The sequence below is a fragment of the Hemitrygon akajei genome, chromosome 4 (assembly GCF_048418815.1).
Source record: "Hemitrygon akajei chromosome 4, sHemAka1.3, whole genome shotgun sequence".
NCBI classification, from domain to species: domain Eukaryota; kingdom Metazoa; phylum Chordata; class Chondrichthyes; order Myliobatiformes; family Dasyatidae; genus Hemitrygon; species Hemitrygon akajei.
In genome coordinates, this window is record NC_133127.1 from 29,762,615 (window position 1) to 29,780,487 (window position 17,873).

Genomic DNA, 17,873 nt, shown 5'->3' on the forward strand with positions numbered 1-17,873 from the left:
AACGAGGCAGGGTTTCTGAAAGGGACACCTGCGATCCGGCCCTCATCCATGACTGCCATCGTCAGCTCTCCTGGCAACCAGGGCTGTCAGGAGTCAGCCATGGGGGAGGGTTTCCTGTTATGACACGCACCCAACTATGCCAGCTTCTGGGGTTTAGACAGTCGAACTCTCAGGAAGATGGATTGCTGGCATGGCCCCTTTAAAGATACACAACTGTACCGCTACTGGGCAATCATGTTCAGTGTCCCAAGAAATATGTATTTAAAGAGCACCTGAATGGAGCCTCAGTTCTCAATCGTCTAGCATTTTGTTTTGGGCTCAGTTCCCCATCCAATTTTAGTCTGAGTCTCCATCCTAGCCTCGGGTACTCCAGCATTTGGATCCAAACCATTCTCGTCAAGGACTCATGCCACAAGAGGTTTGTGCTCGGGTCAGTATCTGCATTGCAGTTTGTTGATGACTTATCCTGCAGCCGCTGAGTACCAGCGATGCAAAAGAATGATTGTTTCAGCAGGCAGATGGGTTATCAGACAAGCAAACTAGAGAGTGAGCTTATTGAGAGATGTTGGCGATATATTCATTTAGGCAAGTGAATGAAGATTGTGTGTCGGCAGGTGGTATGGTGTGCTCAGCTTCTGACCTACACAGTTAGTGCAGCTGAACCCCTTGTTAGTTCCTGCGAATTTCCTGGTGCGGCACTTGGCAATGGAAGTAATTATCTTGCTAGGGAAGGTCAATGTCTGGCAATTTTTGCAGTGGTAGTTTCCACTTATCTGCTCCTGTCTGAATGTTGTCAGAGCCACGCTGAATACAGGAAATGCACTGCTTCATTTCTAGTGGAAGTGAACATTGTGCAGTAATCAGCTGATGTCCACAATTCCGATGTTATGGTGGAAGGAAGGTCATTGATAGAGGTTGAAGGTGGTTGAGCTTGGAGCACTGCTCTGAGGAACACCCACAGTGAGCCCCTGGAACTGGCATTATTGAACTCTGTTAGTTCCTGATGCTCTTGTGATCCAAAGGTGGTTGCTGTTGGTCCTTTTCGGGTCTTGTAGCACATTGGGTGGCACTTCTTTCCCCATTTCTGTAGCAGTTGACTGTTCTTTATGAGGTTGAGTTGCTAGCTTGATGCTCAACCCAGCATGGATGGAAAGCGTGCAATGAGCTGGCAAGGTTCAAACTCGGGACCATTCACCTCGAAGTCCAGTGCAAATGCGTACAGCAGTGTGCTGGTGACACAAGCATTGTACACTGCCATCTTTGTTTTGACTGAGAGACTCATGTGGTGAGACAGGCAAGAGTTGTTGCAGCCTTCCTGATGTGCTTGTTGATTTCTGTGACAAGGAGAGGTTGTCACCTTTCATGGACCCCAGGTATGTGAATGGTGAATAATATCCAGTTTGTGGTAATCAGTGGTGGGCACTGATGCTGCCTGCACATCTTGTCTCAAGAAGTTGGTCTTTTTCAGACTGATGTCAGACCAAGTTCCTCACAGGCCCAGGAGAAGCGATCCATCAAGATCAGGAGGTGCTACGGAGTGTGGGTTGTGACTGCTGCATCATCAGCAAACAGCGGGTCTTTGAGCATAGCCACACGCACTTTGGTTTTGGCTCTTAGGCGAGCGAGGTTAAAAAGCCTGCCGTCTGATGTAGCGTGGAAGTAGATCCGCTCTGTCGCTCTCAGAGCACGATCGCTCCCCCTCAAATCCAGCGGTTGGGAGGTAACCACAGACGGGGAAACAGGTGGAGAGATGAGTAGAACGTTCCTCTGACCTCTACTCCAGAGTGAACACTATCACCACTTCAGCCCCAGGTACCACCCAGTGCCTACCGACAGTGGAAGGACTGGACGCAGAGCCGACCCTAGAGGAGCTCAGCAAGGCCTCAGGGAAGGCATCAGAGCCTCCAACCCCCAAACCTGATCAGGAGCCGCATGGCTACCCTATTGCACCCATTGCAAAAGCCCTCTGTCGATGCTGGCAGGAAGGAGCTGAATCACAAGATATGAAGGATGCCAAGGTCATCACTCAGGTTAGAGATAACAAGAATTTCAGTGATAATTATTAACCAGGTGACCAGATTCAAATGATGTGACACCTGCTACTGAAATCTAAGAACTTTCTAGAAAAATACAGAAAGATAGATAGATAGATAGATACTTTATTCATCCCCATGGGGAAATTCAACTTTTTTCCAATGTCCCATACACTTGTTGTAGCAAAACTAATTACCGGTACATACAATACTTAACTCAGTAAAAAAAAATGATATGCATCTAAATCACTATCTCAAAAAGCATTAATAATAGCTTTTAAAAAGTTCTTAAGTCCTGGCGGTAGAATTGTAAAGCCTAATGGCATTGGGGAGTATTGACCTCTTCATCCTGTCTGAGGAGCATTGCATCGATAGTAACCTGTCGCTGAAACTGCTTCTCTGTCTCTGGATGGTGCTATGTAGAGGATGTTCAGAGTTATCCATAATTGACCGTAGCCTACTCAGCGCCCTTCGCTCAGCTACCGATGAAACAACTGTACTGTAATGACTGGAAAATACTTTGTATACTAGTTGATTGTATAAAAATATGAGCAAGCAAAGAAAATGAAAAAAAATCTCCAACCCAATCTAACGCCTCCAACAACCACAGCCACTTTCCTTCATGTGCATATGACTTTAACTATTGGAGTGTTTGTTCCCTGATGTTGATAACTTCAGTTTTACCAGCCATCTTTAATACCGCTCTGAGACAAATGCTACCTTGAATTCAAGAGTAGTCACACTCTCTAACTTCTGGAATTCACCTCTTTGGTCCTTTTTAGACTAAGATTATGGCAAGGTCTGGTGTTGAGTGGTTTTGGCAACCAAAATTTGGGCTTCAATGGGAAAGTTATTGTTGAGTTCTGCTTTTTACTGTTAGCCTTACCTTCCATCATTTGGCTGATGATTGAGAGGTGACTGATTGGGACGGAACTGGATTTGTCCAGCTTTCTAAAAATAGTGCATACTTGAGCAATTTTTCACGTTAAGTTGATCCACATGTTATTACTGTAGGAACAGCTTGGCTAGAATCACTGTTTGTTCAGAACTGAAAGTCTTCATTATTAGAAGCAGGATGTTTTCTAGTCTCTCAGCCTCTGCATCCAGTACTCTCTGTTGTTTCCTGGTGTCCCATGAAGTGAATCAACTTGGCTGAAGACAGACTTCAGTGATGCTGAGGATCTCAGGAGGAAGCCATTATTAATCATCCACTCCACTTGCTGAAGGAAACGAGCTAATCAACGAACTCCAGACAAGGTACAGGAAAGTGCAGTGGGCCAGATAAACCTGGAAAACATTTGGAGATAACATTCAAACTTCCAGCATCACACACTTGCTGCTCCATTTCCAGTTTGTTCTCTCTGGGTTTTTCACTACATTCCAACATTTAGGGAACATGAAATCAGATTTTAGCAGAGTTAGGATTAGACTGTTTTAAAGACTGTAATCATGCTTTTGCAAAGAATGGTTGAGATTAGAATGAGGTACAGAAAGGATTTGTGATGAACACAGTCAAAAATCTGACTTGAGTAACCTGAGGTATGCAAAGTTTAAGAACCAAGAAACCAATACTACAGTTGAATTATTCTGCTTGTGGGAAATGTTGACTAAATATAACTATTGGAGATCTGATGCAGAAGATCAAAAACTTACAAACGCTGAAAATCTGAGAGAGAAACAGACAATGGTGGAAGCACTTATCAGATCAGGCAAGAGGAAAAAATTAGGTCAATGAGCCCTGGTGAATTAACTTTGTACCCGTCAGTGTTGTGCTTTCTTCCCACATTCTAAAAGTAGATTGGTACGTTTACAATTAAAAATTCAAGATTGATATTTTCATTCTTCAGTACATAACTGTGAAGGAGAATGAAATGGTTGTTGTTCTGGATCTGATGCAGCATAAAAAACACAATAAACAGAAAAACACAATAATTGTAGATATAAATGCAATCCTATAAAACACAATGTACAAGTAATTGCTGAGTGCGGCTGGACATACATAAGATTAGCTTATATGCATAGGCTGATTGCACATACATACTAGGTGTAAGAGTATCTGTACGTAAAGTGACTGACAGGAAATGATAAAGTGACAAAGTAACTCTTGGCAAGAGGAACTCTTCTAGGTAGCAGCAGAGCACATGAGAACACAGTAGGGCGGTGATTGTGTCAGCGTAGGTACGAGGTGTGAAAGGTAGGCATAAAATGGATGGGGACGAGGGACACTGAGAGGCTGTGGTGAGGATTGGCTGATGTGAATGTAGTGATGGTGGGCTGAGTTAATGGGGGGAGGTGTTGATCAGCTTGGCGACTTGGGGGAAAGAAGCTATTTTTGAGTTTAGAGTTCCTGGCCTGGATACTGCGTAGCCTCTTCCATGGTGGGAGTGGGACAGACAGTCCATGAGCAGATTGGGCAGGATTCTTCATGATATTGCGTTGTACTCTGCAGATTGCCCCAAGTGTGTAAGGGAATGGTAGTACCTGGGTGGTGTTGATCAGAAATCGGGGAGAATAAATTAGAACTAGAGAAGGATTAGTGAAAGTGGGTGCTTGATGGTCAGAACGGACTCAATGGGCTGAAGGGCCTGTTTCTGCACTGTACTACACTGTGTTATGTGCTCCGGGGCTGTAGGGGGCAGCACAGTGCTGCTGCAGGTAGCCAGCCTTCTCACAGCTTGAGCAACCCGGATTGAGTTCTGACTTTGGGCACTGTCTGTATGGAGTCTGGATCTTTGCCACTTGACCACGTGGATTTCCCCTGGGATCTCCAGTTTCCTCTTGTGTTCCAAACACATGCCGGCTGTTAGGTTAATTCGCTACTGTAAATTACCCCTAGCGTAGAAAGCTGGTAGGGGAATTGCGGAATATTAATTGGTAGGCGTGAGAGAATTGGTTCTAGGGAAATCAGTAAGGATAAAGATATAAAGTTAATCTGTAAATGTCAAATGTACAGTACATCGAAACATACAATGGTTTGCGTCAAATCAAATCAGCGAGGATTGTGCTGGAGGCAGTGCCAGCATAGCCTCCCTACATCTGACTAACCCGAACCCTAACCGTGCGCCTTTGGAATGTGGAAGGGAAGCAGAGCACCCAGAGGAAATAGCACGGTCATGGGGGCGACATACGAGCTTTTTACAGCCAGTGGCGGGGATCAAATCCCGATCAGTGAATGCTGGTGTTGTAAAGCAGTCGCACTAACTGCTATGCTTCCGTGTCGCTGGCAGTTTGGATTACGCTGAGAACCATCATGGGCTCAGTGGGCAGAAAAGACTCCTTCTGTGCCATGAGGAAATATGGAAATAATATACACTGAGAGAATGAAAGCAAATTTTAAAAGCTTTCCATAATGTATTCAAGAAAGAGTCATGCATAGTATATTAATTCAGTGGCCACATTATTTGGTACATGTATGTGTGCTTGTTAATGCAAATAATCTAATCAGCCAATCATGTGGCAGCAACTCAATGTATAAAAGCATGCAAACATGGTCAAGTGGTTTAGTCCAAACATGAGAATGGGGAAGAAATGTGATCTAAGTGACTTTAACTGTGGAATGATTGTTGGTGCCAGATGGGGTGGTTTGAGTATCCCAGAAAGTGCTGATCTCCTGGGATTTTCGTGCACAACAATCTCTAGAGTTTACAGAGAATAGTGCGAGAAGCAAAAAGAAAATCCAGTGAGCAGCAGTCCTGTGGGTGAAAACATCTTGTTAATGAGAGAGCTCCGAAGAGAATGGCCAGGCTGGTTCACACTGTCAGGAAGATGACTGTAACTCAAGTAACTACGTGTTACAGCAATGATGTGCAGAAGAGCATTGAACTTGTGAAGTGGATGGGCTAAGAAGCAGAAATTCATGAATATACACTCATTGGCCACTTTATTAGGAGCAGAAGATACCTAATAAAATGGCCACTGTGTAGATACTTTAGCTCCTTGTAATCCTTAATGCCCAACCCCACATTTCATAATCAGTTTGTTATGTCCATTATAAATTTACTGGAGGATGATTCAAACTTATGAGAAAGTCTTTTTCTGCAGTAATAACTTAAATAATCAATTCTACACAGATCTGAACAAAGGCAACTTAAAATTAACAGTCATGCACCACACATCTGTTAGCTCCATTACTTACTGAGTATCATGTAATCCTATATCTCTGATTGCACATGGTGATATCATACTCCCAAGAGTCATGCCTGGGAACTTGTCCAAGCATACATCTTGGATATGGTTTAACTTTTTTGTGAAGTCATTACTTTGTATATATAACCTGCAATTGTCAGTTAAGGTTTGCTAAAAAAAAATGTTAAAATGCTCTTACTTGGGTCATAACAGTGGATGACCTTGAGAGAACTTTTCAAAATCGAAATGTTGCAAGTACCCCTGAGGTACATTCTCCTCAAATAATCAGTGAGAACCGACTGTCTGCCCTCCCAGTGCTATTTCTGAGTGAAGTGACTGCTTTCCCTATCAGGAATAGAAATCTCCTCCAGACTCTCTGATAATCATTAAACATACTTAGCGTGTATGTGTATGCATTAATGTGTGTAATATCTATGACCCTGCGTGAAAGAAGTCAGAGCCTCTCCTGAAACACTCATACATTCTGTGGCTTCTGCTTGTGCTGTGATAGTGTTGGGACATCATCTGTCACTTGCTCCAAGATGGCCAATGTAAATGTGGAACAGTAGTTGTGACTGGCTTGCTGGAGAGAAAGGACTCTGAAGTGCGTGAAGTCCTATGTGCAAGGTTGACACTGGACCTCCAATTTTCCTTAATATTAAGACCATAAAACCACAAGATATAGGAGCAGAATAAAACCATTAGGCCCATTGAGTCTGCTCTGCTATTTCATCATGGCTGATCCAACTTTCCTCTCAGCCACAAACCCCTGCCTTCTCCCAGTTTCCCTTCATGACCTGACCAATCAAGAATCTATCAACCGCTGCCTTAAGTATACATAAAGACTTGGCCTCCACAGAGGCCTGTGGCAAGGAATTCCACAGATTCACCAGCCTCTGGCTAAAGAAATTCCTCCTCATCTCTGTTCTGAAAGGATGCCCCTCTATCGTGTGACTGTGTCCCACCAGAGGAAACATCCTCTCCACGTCCACTCTACCAAGGCCTTTTACCATTTGATAGGTTTCAATGAAGTCATCCTTCATTGTTCTGAATTCAGGCCCAGAGCCATCAAACACTCTTCATGTGACAAGCCATTCAATCCTGGAGTCATTTTTGTGAACCTCCTTTGAACCCTCTCCAGTTTCAATACATTCTTTCTAAGATAAGGGGCCCAAACCTGCTCACAATACTCCAAGTAAGGCCTCATCAGTGCTTTATAAAGTTTCAAAATTATATCCTTGCTTTTATATTTTAGTCCTTGTGAAACAAATACTAACATTGCATTTGCCTTCCTCGCCATAGACTCAACCTGCAAATTAGCCTTTGGAGAAACCTGCACAAGAACTCCCAAACCCCTTTGCACCTCAGTTTTTTTGTATTTTCTCTCCATTTAGAAAATAATCAACCCTTTCATCTCTTCTACTAAAGTACATGACCATACACTTCCCGACACTGCATTCCATCTGCCACTTCTTTGCCATTCTCCTAATCTGTCTAAGCCCTTCTGTAGCCTCTCTATTTCCTCAAAACTACCTGCCCCTCTACCTATCCTCATATCATCTGCAAACTTTATAACAAAGCCATCAATTCCATCATCTGAATCATTGACACACATCACAAAAAGAATCAGTCCCAACGTAGTCCCCTGGCAGCCAATCAGAGAAGGCTCCATTTATTCCCACTCATTGCTTTCTGCCAATCAGCCACTGCTTTATCCATGCTAGAATCTTTCCTGTAATACCATGGGCTTGTAAAGCAGTCTCTTGTGTGGCATCTTGGCAAAGGCCTTCTGAAAATCCGAGTACACAACATCATTCAATTCTCCTTTATCTATCCTGCTTGTTATTTCTTCAAAGAATTCCAACAGATTTTTCAGCAAGATTTTCGCTTGAGGAAACCATACTGACTATGACCTATTTTATCCTGTGCCTCCGAGTACCCTGAGACCCCTGTTACGAAAACCCCGTAACCAGGTAACTTACCAGCAAAGATAGATGGATCAGCTGAGTCGGATGCTACTATTTTCAACCGTTTTATTCAACAAGGGCACAAACGTATGGTTAATACAAAACATTCAGATCATCAAAACTCAATCTAAAACACCGGTGTAATAATAATCATTCAAAACACAAGCTCGATCGTCGTCTAGGGGTAATGTAGATTTTATATCGTTCACTGGATATCTAAAAGTCTTTTAGATCACGGCAGTTTCACTTAGTTACCGGCGGAAGTGTCGCGTTGGTGCATTTTTAGTTAGAAAGACAGAGAACATGAAGCATTTACCCGACAGGTTTTCCAACCTGTAGGAGGTAGTCGGAAGTCTCGTTGGGGGAATGGACTCTCATCTGTGGCTTCCCCTGTAGCTAGGCCGTCTTCCGTGGTGAAGTCGCCAATCCCAGGCAAGGGAAGGACGCACACGAACCCCACCACCGGCTGTAGCTATTAAAACGCTGTCGCAGGATTTCTAGCGTTTCTCCTTCGTGTGTTTCCTTGGTGCATCTGAGGGTCCTCCCCTCAGACCCGCCTTTATACTTCTTCACGGGATCGCAGGTGTCAATCAAGTTGCAGGTAATGCGATCTCTCTCTCAACCAGCCCACTTTGCCCGAGGGCTTTTCAGGTGGTCTCCATGAGACAATAGTCAAAGTCACTTTTATTCTGCTTCTTGGGAGAACGTGGTCTTTCGCACGTCTCTCTCTCTTGGGTCAGTTGACCCCCCTTAACTAGAGTTCTTGCGATTTTCACAAAGGAGGGGGCCAACGGCATAACACCCCATCCTTAATAATTGACTCCAACTTCTTCCCAACCACTGAGGTCAGACTAACTGGCCTGTAGTTTCCTTTCTTCTGCCTCTCTCCCTTCTTGAAGAGTGGAGTGTCATTTGCAATTTTCCAGTCTTCCAAAACCATTGCAGAATCTAGTGATTCTTGAAAGATCATTACCAATGCCTTCACAATCGCTTCAGCCACATCTTTCAGAATTCTGGGGTGTACACCGTCTGGTCCAGGCGACTTATCTACCTTCAGACCTTCCAGTTTCCCAAGAACCTTCTCTTTAGTTATGGTAACTTCACACACTTCATGACCCCTGACACCTGGAGCTTCCACCATCCTGCTAGTGTCTTCCACAGTGAAGACTGATACAAAATACTCATTCAGTTCATCCACTATTTCCTTGTCCCCCATTACTTACCTCTCCAGCATCGCTTCCCATCGATTCAATATCCACTCTCGCCTCTCTTTTACACTTTACTTATCTGAAGAAACGTTTGGTATCTTCTTTAATATTATTGTCTAGCTTACTTTTGTATTCCGTATTGTGTATTGTATACAGGTGTTCTGGCTAGCCAGACATGTACCAAGCCCCCCACTGTTCATCCTCATCAGCCTTCTCCTCTAGGCTGTCCTCATCAGGATCTTGTCCACCAAGTGTGACACAGTCTCTGGGAAGCTAGTATCCAGACCAACTTTTTATTTGTTTTTATATATTTTAGAGATGCAGCAGCATAACAGGCCCTTCCGGCCCAACAGAATCAGAGTCAGGTTTAATATCACTGACATACGTCATGAAATATGTTACTTTGCAGCAGCAGTACAGTGCGATACATGATAAATATAGGAAAAAACTGTGAATTACAGTAAAAATGGTTAAATTAAATCAGTAGTGCATAAACAGAAATAAAATAGTATTGAGGTAGTGTTCATGGGTTCAATGTCCATTCAGAAATGGATGGCAGAGGGGGAAAAGAGTCATAGAACATAGGATGTAGAACTCTATAGCACATTACAGGCCCTTCAGCCTACAATGTTGTGCTGACCATGTAACCTTCTCTAGAAACTGCCTAGAATTTCCATAGTGCATAGCCCTTCATTCCTCTAAGCTCCATGTATCTGAGAGTCTCTTAAAAGCCCCTATCGTATTTGCCTCCACCACGTGCATTCCACATACCCACCTCTCTCTGTGTGAAAAACTTACCTCTGACATCCTCTCTGTACGTACTTCCAAGCACCTTAAAACTATGCCCCCTCATGTTGGCCATTTCAGCCCTGTGAAAAGGATTCTGTTCTGGCTATCCACACGATTAATGCCTCTCATCATCTTATACACCTGGTCACTGGTGCTGTAATTGCATTATTCTAATCTCTGTGTTACCATGACACTCCACTCTTACTTCCCCAGATAAATGACGGTGCATCTTCATCTTCACTGGCATAGGCATGCTTTGACCATTGCCTGACCAGGCTACTATACTTGCCTGCCTGAGAGAAGAAAGGTAGAGTGTGTGGGAAGGAGCTGGGTGGGTGGGCTATGTGAGATGCATGGTGGCACCATTTTCAGTCTGGTCAATTAAAAGAGGTTGTGGGTTGAGGGGGAGGTGTGATGTATGAGGGTGGATTGAGTATCAGCATGCCATAAATGGGTCCAGCCTTCTGTTGACCACTAACTCTGACATGGTCACTCATCTTACCAATTTGACACCACCGATCCTGCTTTGCTTGATCTATGAGATGAAGGGATATGCGTTGGCACCGACACCATGCGGCTGACAGAGTTGAATGGCTGGCAGTCTGTGCAAGCTGGTTGATGGAGATTGTAGGCAAGAATATGATGAGTAATGTGGTGCATTGAGCCCTGTCTGAGACTGATGAAGCAGTTTCGGAGACTCAGCATTTGGCTGACATTGACCAATTGTGTGCGATCTGACCTCTTTGCAGCTGAAGGTCTCTCTGTTGCACGATAGTGCAAACTCTTCGACAGATGCTTCCTTGCACTGGCTTCTCAGCATGCGTAGGATGCAGAGCTGGGCTGAGGGGTGGTAGATGGAGCTCAATGTGGAAAAATGTGAAGAGATTCTTGTTGGAAGGTCAAATTTGAAGGCAGCATACAGGGTAAATGCCAGAACTGAGGAATGGAGGGATTGTGAGGTCCACGTCCACAGATCCTTCAAAGTTTCTGGACCAGTTAATAATGTAGTTAAGAGGCAATTGGTCTGTGGTCTTTGTTCATCGGGAGATTAAGTTCAAGAGCCATGAGGTACTGTTGCAGCTCTATAAAATTCTGGTTTGATCGAACTTGCAATATTGTGTTCAGTTCTGGGCATCTCATTATAGGAAGGATGTGGAAGCTTTAGAGAGGGAACAGAGGAGATTTACCAGGATGATAAAGCACGTCTTGAGGATTAGTTGAGCAAGTTAGGGCTTTTCTCTTTGAAGAAAAGGAATATGATAGGTGATTTGATAGGGGTGTACAAGATGATAAGATGCATAGATCAAATGGGCAGACAGAGATTTCTTTTCCCCAAGGTGGAAAAGGCTAATACAAGGGGACGTACCATCAGCATGTTGGGAGGAAAGTATAGGTGGTACATCAGAGGCAGGCTTTTTTAACCTGAAAAATGAGTCATTATAGAGGCAGACACATTAGGGACATTTAAGAGACTCTTAAAGAGGCAAATAGATGAAAGAAAAATAGAGGGCTATGTGCGAGGAAAGGGTTAGATTGACCTTAGAGTAGGTTAAAGGGTTGGCACAACATTGTGGGCTGAAGGGCCTGTACTGCACTATACTGTTCTATGTTCTACATTCGATCAAGCAGACCTCCTGGTTTGTTGACAGCTTAGGACATCCTCTCTCACTCTCACAGACCAAGCTTCCAGCATTGCATCAAAAAATAGTAACTCCCTCCCTTGTATACATGGCCACCAGAATAACTGAGACATTCTGCCATTGCCAACATGCCTCACTTTTTAAAGAGATGCCTGTTAGTTTTTACGATGTGCGTTTTGCATCTGTCGCATTCCTTTCCCATGTTCTCTCTTACTAACTGCCCTCTTCATGTTCCTCTATCCAGATTCCTTCTCTCTCACTGCCCCCAATAACCAGCCCATGCATGATCTCTGCAACCAATTCTCACAGCTATGCTGGAATATCAGAAATTCAAGATTTAAGATTCAAGATTGTTTAATGTCATTTCCTGTACACAATGTGTAAAGGAGAACAAAATAATTGTTACTCTGGATCCGAAGCAGCACAAAAAGCCCCACAAATGATAAAGAATGTAACCCCTGGGTCACCTCAGGCATCACTCAAACTCGTTCTAGTCTAGGGGGGGCAGCCTTCGGCCCCGCCAAACTGGGTAATCAGCTGGTGTGGATGCTGTGTGATGTCCCCCGCCTCGCCCAAAAAACAGACAGTACACCTTATGCGATTAAATGAGTACAATTTATAAAGATTACTATAACTAAGCGATTACTAACGATACAGTATGTATGAATAAGAGAAAAAAAAGAAAAGGCGCCAAACTTATCAAAGTCCAAACCACTTTGTGCACAACCGTTGGAGCTCAATTACTGAAGTCTTCTGGCCACCATTCGATCCCCTCCGAATTCCTCGACCCGCCTCCTGGGACCCCCACAGTGGTCGACCAGACGCTCCACACTCCTCTGTCTCCGTCTCCTCTCATCACCGAAAACCTTGGGCCGGGGTCTGTTCTGTCGCCCAGCATCCCGTCCTCTCTCTCTCACTCCATTGCGCCGACTCCCCAAACTCCCCGCCAACAATCAGTTTACAGTCCCAAACAAGCTTCCAGCACTTATCATAACAAAGACGCCAGCATTCCTACTTTTAACAAAACAAAGACGCCATTTTGATTACATACACAGTAACAAAGAAAAAGAAACCCCCCGATACAGTAACAAAGAAAAAGAAACCCCCCGTTACAGAACATAATAATAATTTAAAAAATCACAATAAATATAAATACCTAAGAAAGATAGTTTATATACATAGATTAATTGTATGTCCATAAAGTGATATTAGTCTGCACCTTAGGTGACTGACAAAGTAGTGTCATGGTTGGTGGGTGGAGCTGTTGATCAGCCTTACTGCTTGGGCAGATTAACAGTTTTTGAGTCTGGTGGTCTCACTGTGGATGCTACATAGCCTCCTCGCTAATGGGAGGGGGACAAACAGTCCATGGGCAGGATGGGTGGGATCCTTCGAGCACCTTTCTGTATATAAGTCCTTGCTGGTGCCAGCGATGCGTTGGGCAGCTTTGACCACCCGCGGCAGAGTCTTCCTGTCTGCAGCAGGTCAACTTCCAGACCATGCAGAGAAGCAACTTGTCAGGATGTCTCCATACTGTGCATCTGCAGAATGGCGTGAGTATGGACGCGCAAAATCCAGCTCTCTTCAACCTTCTCAGGAAGTAGAGGTGTTGGTGAGCTTTCTTGACTGGGTAGGATGTGTTCTGGGACGTTGAGAGGTTGTTTGTGAGGTGCACTCCCATTGTCCCATAGTAGTGGTGCGATCACTCATCGAGTATGATGTTCTCTGGAGAGGCTATTCCCTTAATGGAGAATATCTGTGTCTGACTTTGTCTAATGTGGGGAGGCTGATGCACGAGCAGCCACCAGACGCTCCTCGACAGATTGGGCTCGGGTTCTGGTGTCATGGAATGCAGGACCACTGAGGAGCCTCCACTACTGATGCCCTCCTCCACCTTCACTGCCATTGTGAAGTCATCATCTTCCACCAGCTCCACCGCCGTGCTCTTAGTTGGATCATTCTTTGTCTGGAACCCCTCCCTTGACCTTACTGTCAAGGGTGATCTTACCAGGAGCTAAGCTCCAGATGCCATTGCTGTCAGGGTCTCAGGAATTCACCAGCCTCTCCACCATGACCAGGTGAAGGTCCTTAGAGGGATTATCCCATACAACTCCCCCTCACCCTCTCTGCAATTTAGAATTCGCTCATTTTCTCTTTCAAAACCTGAAAGCTTAATTCTGTTTCTTCTTCTACGGATGCTGCCTGACCTACTAGGTGTCGCCAGCATTTACTGTTCTATTTCAGGTTTCCAGTGTCTGAACCTGTGATTTTCCTGCCATACTCCTTTTCTTTCATTCCTTGAGAAGCTTCAAATCTTTGAGATCCATATTTCACCTACAACCCAACTCACCCATCTTCTCCAAGTACAGCTGCTAGTTACTTCGCCTCTTGAGGCTTCACCCAAATGCCTCAATATTTTTAAAGGAATTACCTAGCACCATTTCATATTAATGTCTTTTAAAGTGCATTATTTATCTCAAACCTGAAGTGTTGTGAAATTATATATTTTTTGCCTGCTGTTAAACAAGCGTTCAGGCTGTGCTGAAGAAGCCAATCCCGAGAGTCATGACAATCAAGTTAGAAGACAACTTCCGAGGCCTGACAGAGGTGGCCAACAAACTGGAGGGCAAGCTGGTGGAATTTCTGCTTCAAAAGTGTAAGTTCAATTTCTGTTCATCGGTTTATCCAAATCAACTGGTTTTGTGCTCTAAGCCTTTAAAATGTGCTCCTGCTGGGAAGTAAAAGTGAAGGGGAGCTTCTTCACTCAGAGAGTGCAGAACATCTGCCAGCAGAAGTGGTGGATGCAGGGTCTACTTTAACACCCAAGTGAAGAGTGGTAGGTACATGGATGGGAGGGTTATGGAAGGCTATGGTCCAGGTGTAAGTACATGAGTCTCAGCAGATTAATAATTCAGCACTGCCTAGATGGGCTGAAAGGCTTGTTTCTGCGTCTATGACTCTATGAAGGAAATTGAAGATGTCGGAGTCAGAAACAAAAACCAAACTGTCAATGTCAAACAGAATTTATTATCAAAGTTTATATTTGTCATCATATATTACTTGAGATTCGTTTTCTTGGAGGCATTTATAAGAAAATGCCTGCCCCAGCCTCTAACCTGCAAGTGGACCAGCCTTAAGCTGCTGCTTCTATCTTTTGTTTAGGAACAACAAACAGAACTGTCCTGTTAGGCCAATAGTCCAGCCTACTCTTGCTCTATCAAACTTCTTCCTACCTTGACTTGATCCTGTTCCCCCTGGACAGTCCCTTTCCACTTGCATCCACAATACTTCTGATGCTTTCCATACTTTGACAATTTTCAGTTCCCTGATCTCAACTGGCTCATCTTCACCAGGGACGCTCAATCCCTTTCCACCTCCACCCCACAACTGGAAGGGTTGGGGACCCTTTGTTTCTTCTTTGAACGGAGGTGCAACCAGTACTCTTCCACTCATCCAATATGTCCTTGCGCTCAACAGCTTTTCCTTAAATTCCACTCAGTTTCTCCATACTGGTCTTCCTCCAGGCACCCTGATTTCCTCTCATATTCCGAAGTCATATGCATTAGGGTGATTAGTTGGCATGGTATTAGTTGGCACCAGAAGTGTGGTGACACTTGTGGGCTGCCCCTAGCATGCTCCTTGGATTGTGTCGGCTGATCATGCGAACAATGCGTTTCACAGAATGTTTCAATGTACGTGAGACAAATAAAGGTAATAAAGTTAATCTTATAAGCTTACCTATGAAAATTCCCGAGGGCCATACCTACGCCTGTCATCTTGTTGGACGTATGGAGCATTCCTTATTCTCAGCTTATTTGGGAGTGCCTTCCTCAGCTCTTTCTCCGATGACAACATAGGTGCTGCATACCTCACACGTGCACAGAACTCAAAGGTTTTGGTCATATTTGTTGGAGTTGGAATTGGTTTAACATACAGCAGATAAATGTAGTGAAATATGTCATTTGTGTTGACAACCAACACAAACTAAGGATGTCCTGGGGGAAGTCCACAATTGCTACCACCCGTTCTGGCACCAACATAGCATGCCCACCATGTTCAGCAGAACAAGCAGCAAAATCAAAACAAGACAAAAACAACAAAACAAGCTCCTTTCTCACTCACTGACAATCTCTAACACTAGAGTTCCCTTTCTGGATCTGTTATTCATCACCCCAGGAGAACGACTAGCTACCAGCACCTTTTCATCCCCACAGATACCTTGACCATACATCTTCTCACCCTGGTCCCTGGCTCCATTGCATTTGTTCTAATACTAATGCCATCTACTCTGGTGTGACTGAAATGTCCTTTTTCATCAAGCATGTCTTCTCCCTTTCTATAGTGGATGGAGCTCTCAACTGCATTTCCTCTATTTCCTTCACATCTACTCTCACCCTTTCTATGCCGGGGCAGAACAAAGATAGAAATCCCCCGCTACTCACCTTCATTTTCAATGCTTCATCTTTTGCAATTTCTGCCTGCTCCAATGCCATCACGTCACTAGTCACATCTTCCACTCTTCCTACCCTTCAGATTTTCCCATGGACTCCCTGGTCCACTAGTACTTCCCTACCCACCACTCCTCATCATACATCATCTTCCCATGCAACACCTCTTCCATTCCAACCATCCAGGGACCCAAACCATCATCCCAGCTGAAACAGTGATTTCTTTGCACTTCTTTGAATCTAGTACACTGCATCTGATGTTCTCATCCACGTTAGAGACAGCAAGGGCAGCCTGGGCATTGACTTCACGGAATACCTGGGCTTGTTGCCACCTGCAGAATCCAAAACGCTGAATTCTTCAACTTCAGACAACTTGTTTTTCCTTTCCATTTGCTCTTGACGTTCTTTTCCCCCATGATTTCAATTTCATTTGTCTATTATCCTGGTGCTCATGGTGTCCCTAGTGGTTAGATCGCCCAGATTTCACAACACGAGCAACTCATTGCATGCACTCACTTACTGCCCGTTACACTGCTGGTGTTCAGGGCAGCAATGAAGGGCCTCCATCTTTGGTGATGTTCAGGGCTTCCTTCATCATGTCAGTAGTTTTCTCTCGGTTTTCACTACTGTCAATCATGGAAGACCTGGGTGGAGACTCAGAAATACCATTGAACTCGGATTCAAAGGATTCTTCATTACTGTTTCCATAACAATTTTGTTTTACCAGTCAGGATTGTTAGCCCTGAGCTGAGCCCCCAATCCGGGAGGACTGGTGGATCAGTCTTAGTTGGTGCTCTACCCTTTGACCTGTTTGGCTTGGGTGACCCTACCAAGAGCTAAAGCTTAAAACCCTGACTCCAGCCAACATAGCTCTCTGGGTCATTGAGGTATGCAGGCCTCTGAACCATGGCAAAGCTGTGGTCCTCTTGGAGGTACATAAACTCAGTGCACCTCCTGCACCTAATAAAGTGGCCACGGTGTATGTTTGTGGTCTTTACTGGCATTCACATTGTTTGACCCTACTTCTCTACTGAGACTGGTTTATTTCTCTCTCTCTCTCTCCCCCTCTCCCCTCTCCCCTCTCCCTCCCCCTCTCCCCTCTCCCTCCCCCTCTCCCCTCTCCCTCTCCCCTCTCCCCTCTCCCTCCCCCTCTCCCTCCCTCTCCCTCCCTCCCTCTCCCTCCCCTTCTCTCCCCCTCTCTCCCTCTCCCTCCCCTTCTCTCCCCCTCTCCCTCCCTCTCCCTCCCCTTCTCTCCCCCTCTCCCTCTCCCTCTCCCTCCCTCTCCCTCCCTCTCCCTCCCCTTCTCTCCCCCTCTCCCTCTCCCTCCCTCTCCCTCCCCTTCTCTCCCCCCTCCCTCTCCCCCTCTCCCCCTCCCTCCCTCTCCCCCTCCCTCCCTCTCCCCCTCTCCCCCTCCCTCCCTCTTCCCCTCTCCCTCTCCCTCTCTCTCCCCCTCTCTCTCCCTCCCTCTCCTCCCTCTCCCTCTCTCTCCCCCTCTCTCCCTCCCTCCCCTTCTCTCCCCCTCTCCCTCCCTCTCCCTCTCTCTCCCCCTCTCTCCCTCCCTCCCTCTCCCTCCCCTTCTCTCCCCCTCTCCCTCTCCCTCCCTCTCCCCCTCTCCCTCTCCCTCTCCCTCCCTCTCCCCCTCTCCCTCTCCCTCTCTCTCCCT

General features: G+C 45.2%; 1 protein-coding gene across 1 annotated transcript in view; it reads left to right on the top strand.

Annotated features, from left to right (window-relative positions):
* The window catches only part of LOC140726192 (E3 ubiquitin-protein ligase TRIM39-like), a 45,003-nt gene that overhangs the window by 15,326 nt on the left and 11,804 nt on the right, over positions 1–17,873 (top strand). The window contains exon 5 of the mRNA XM_073042223.1: positions 14,291–14,418. Within this exon, the coding sequence (XP_072898324.1) occupies positions 14,291–14,418 (128 nt within the window). The remainder of the gene's footprint in view (positions 1–14,290; positions 14,419–17,873) is intronic.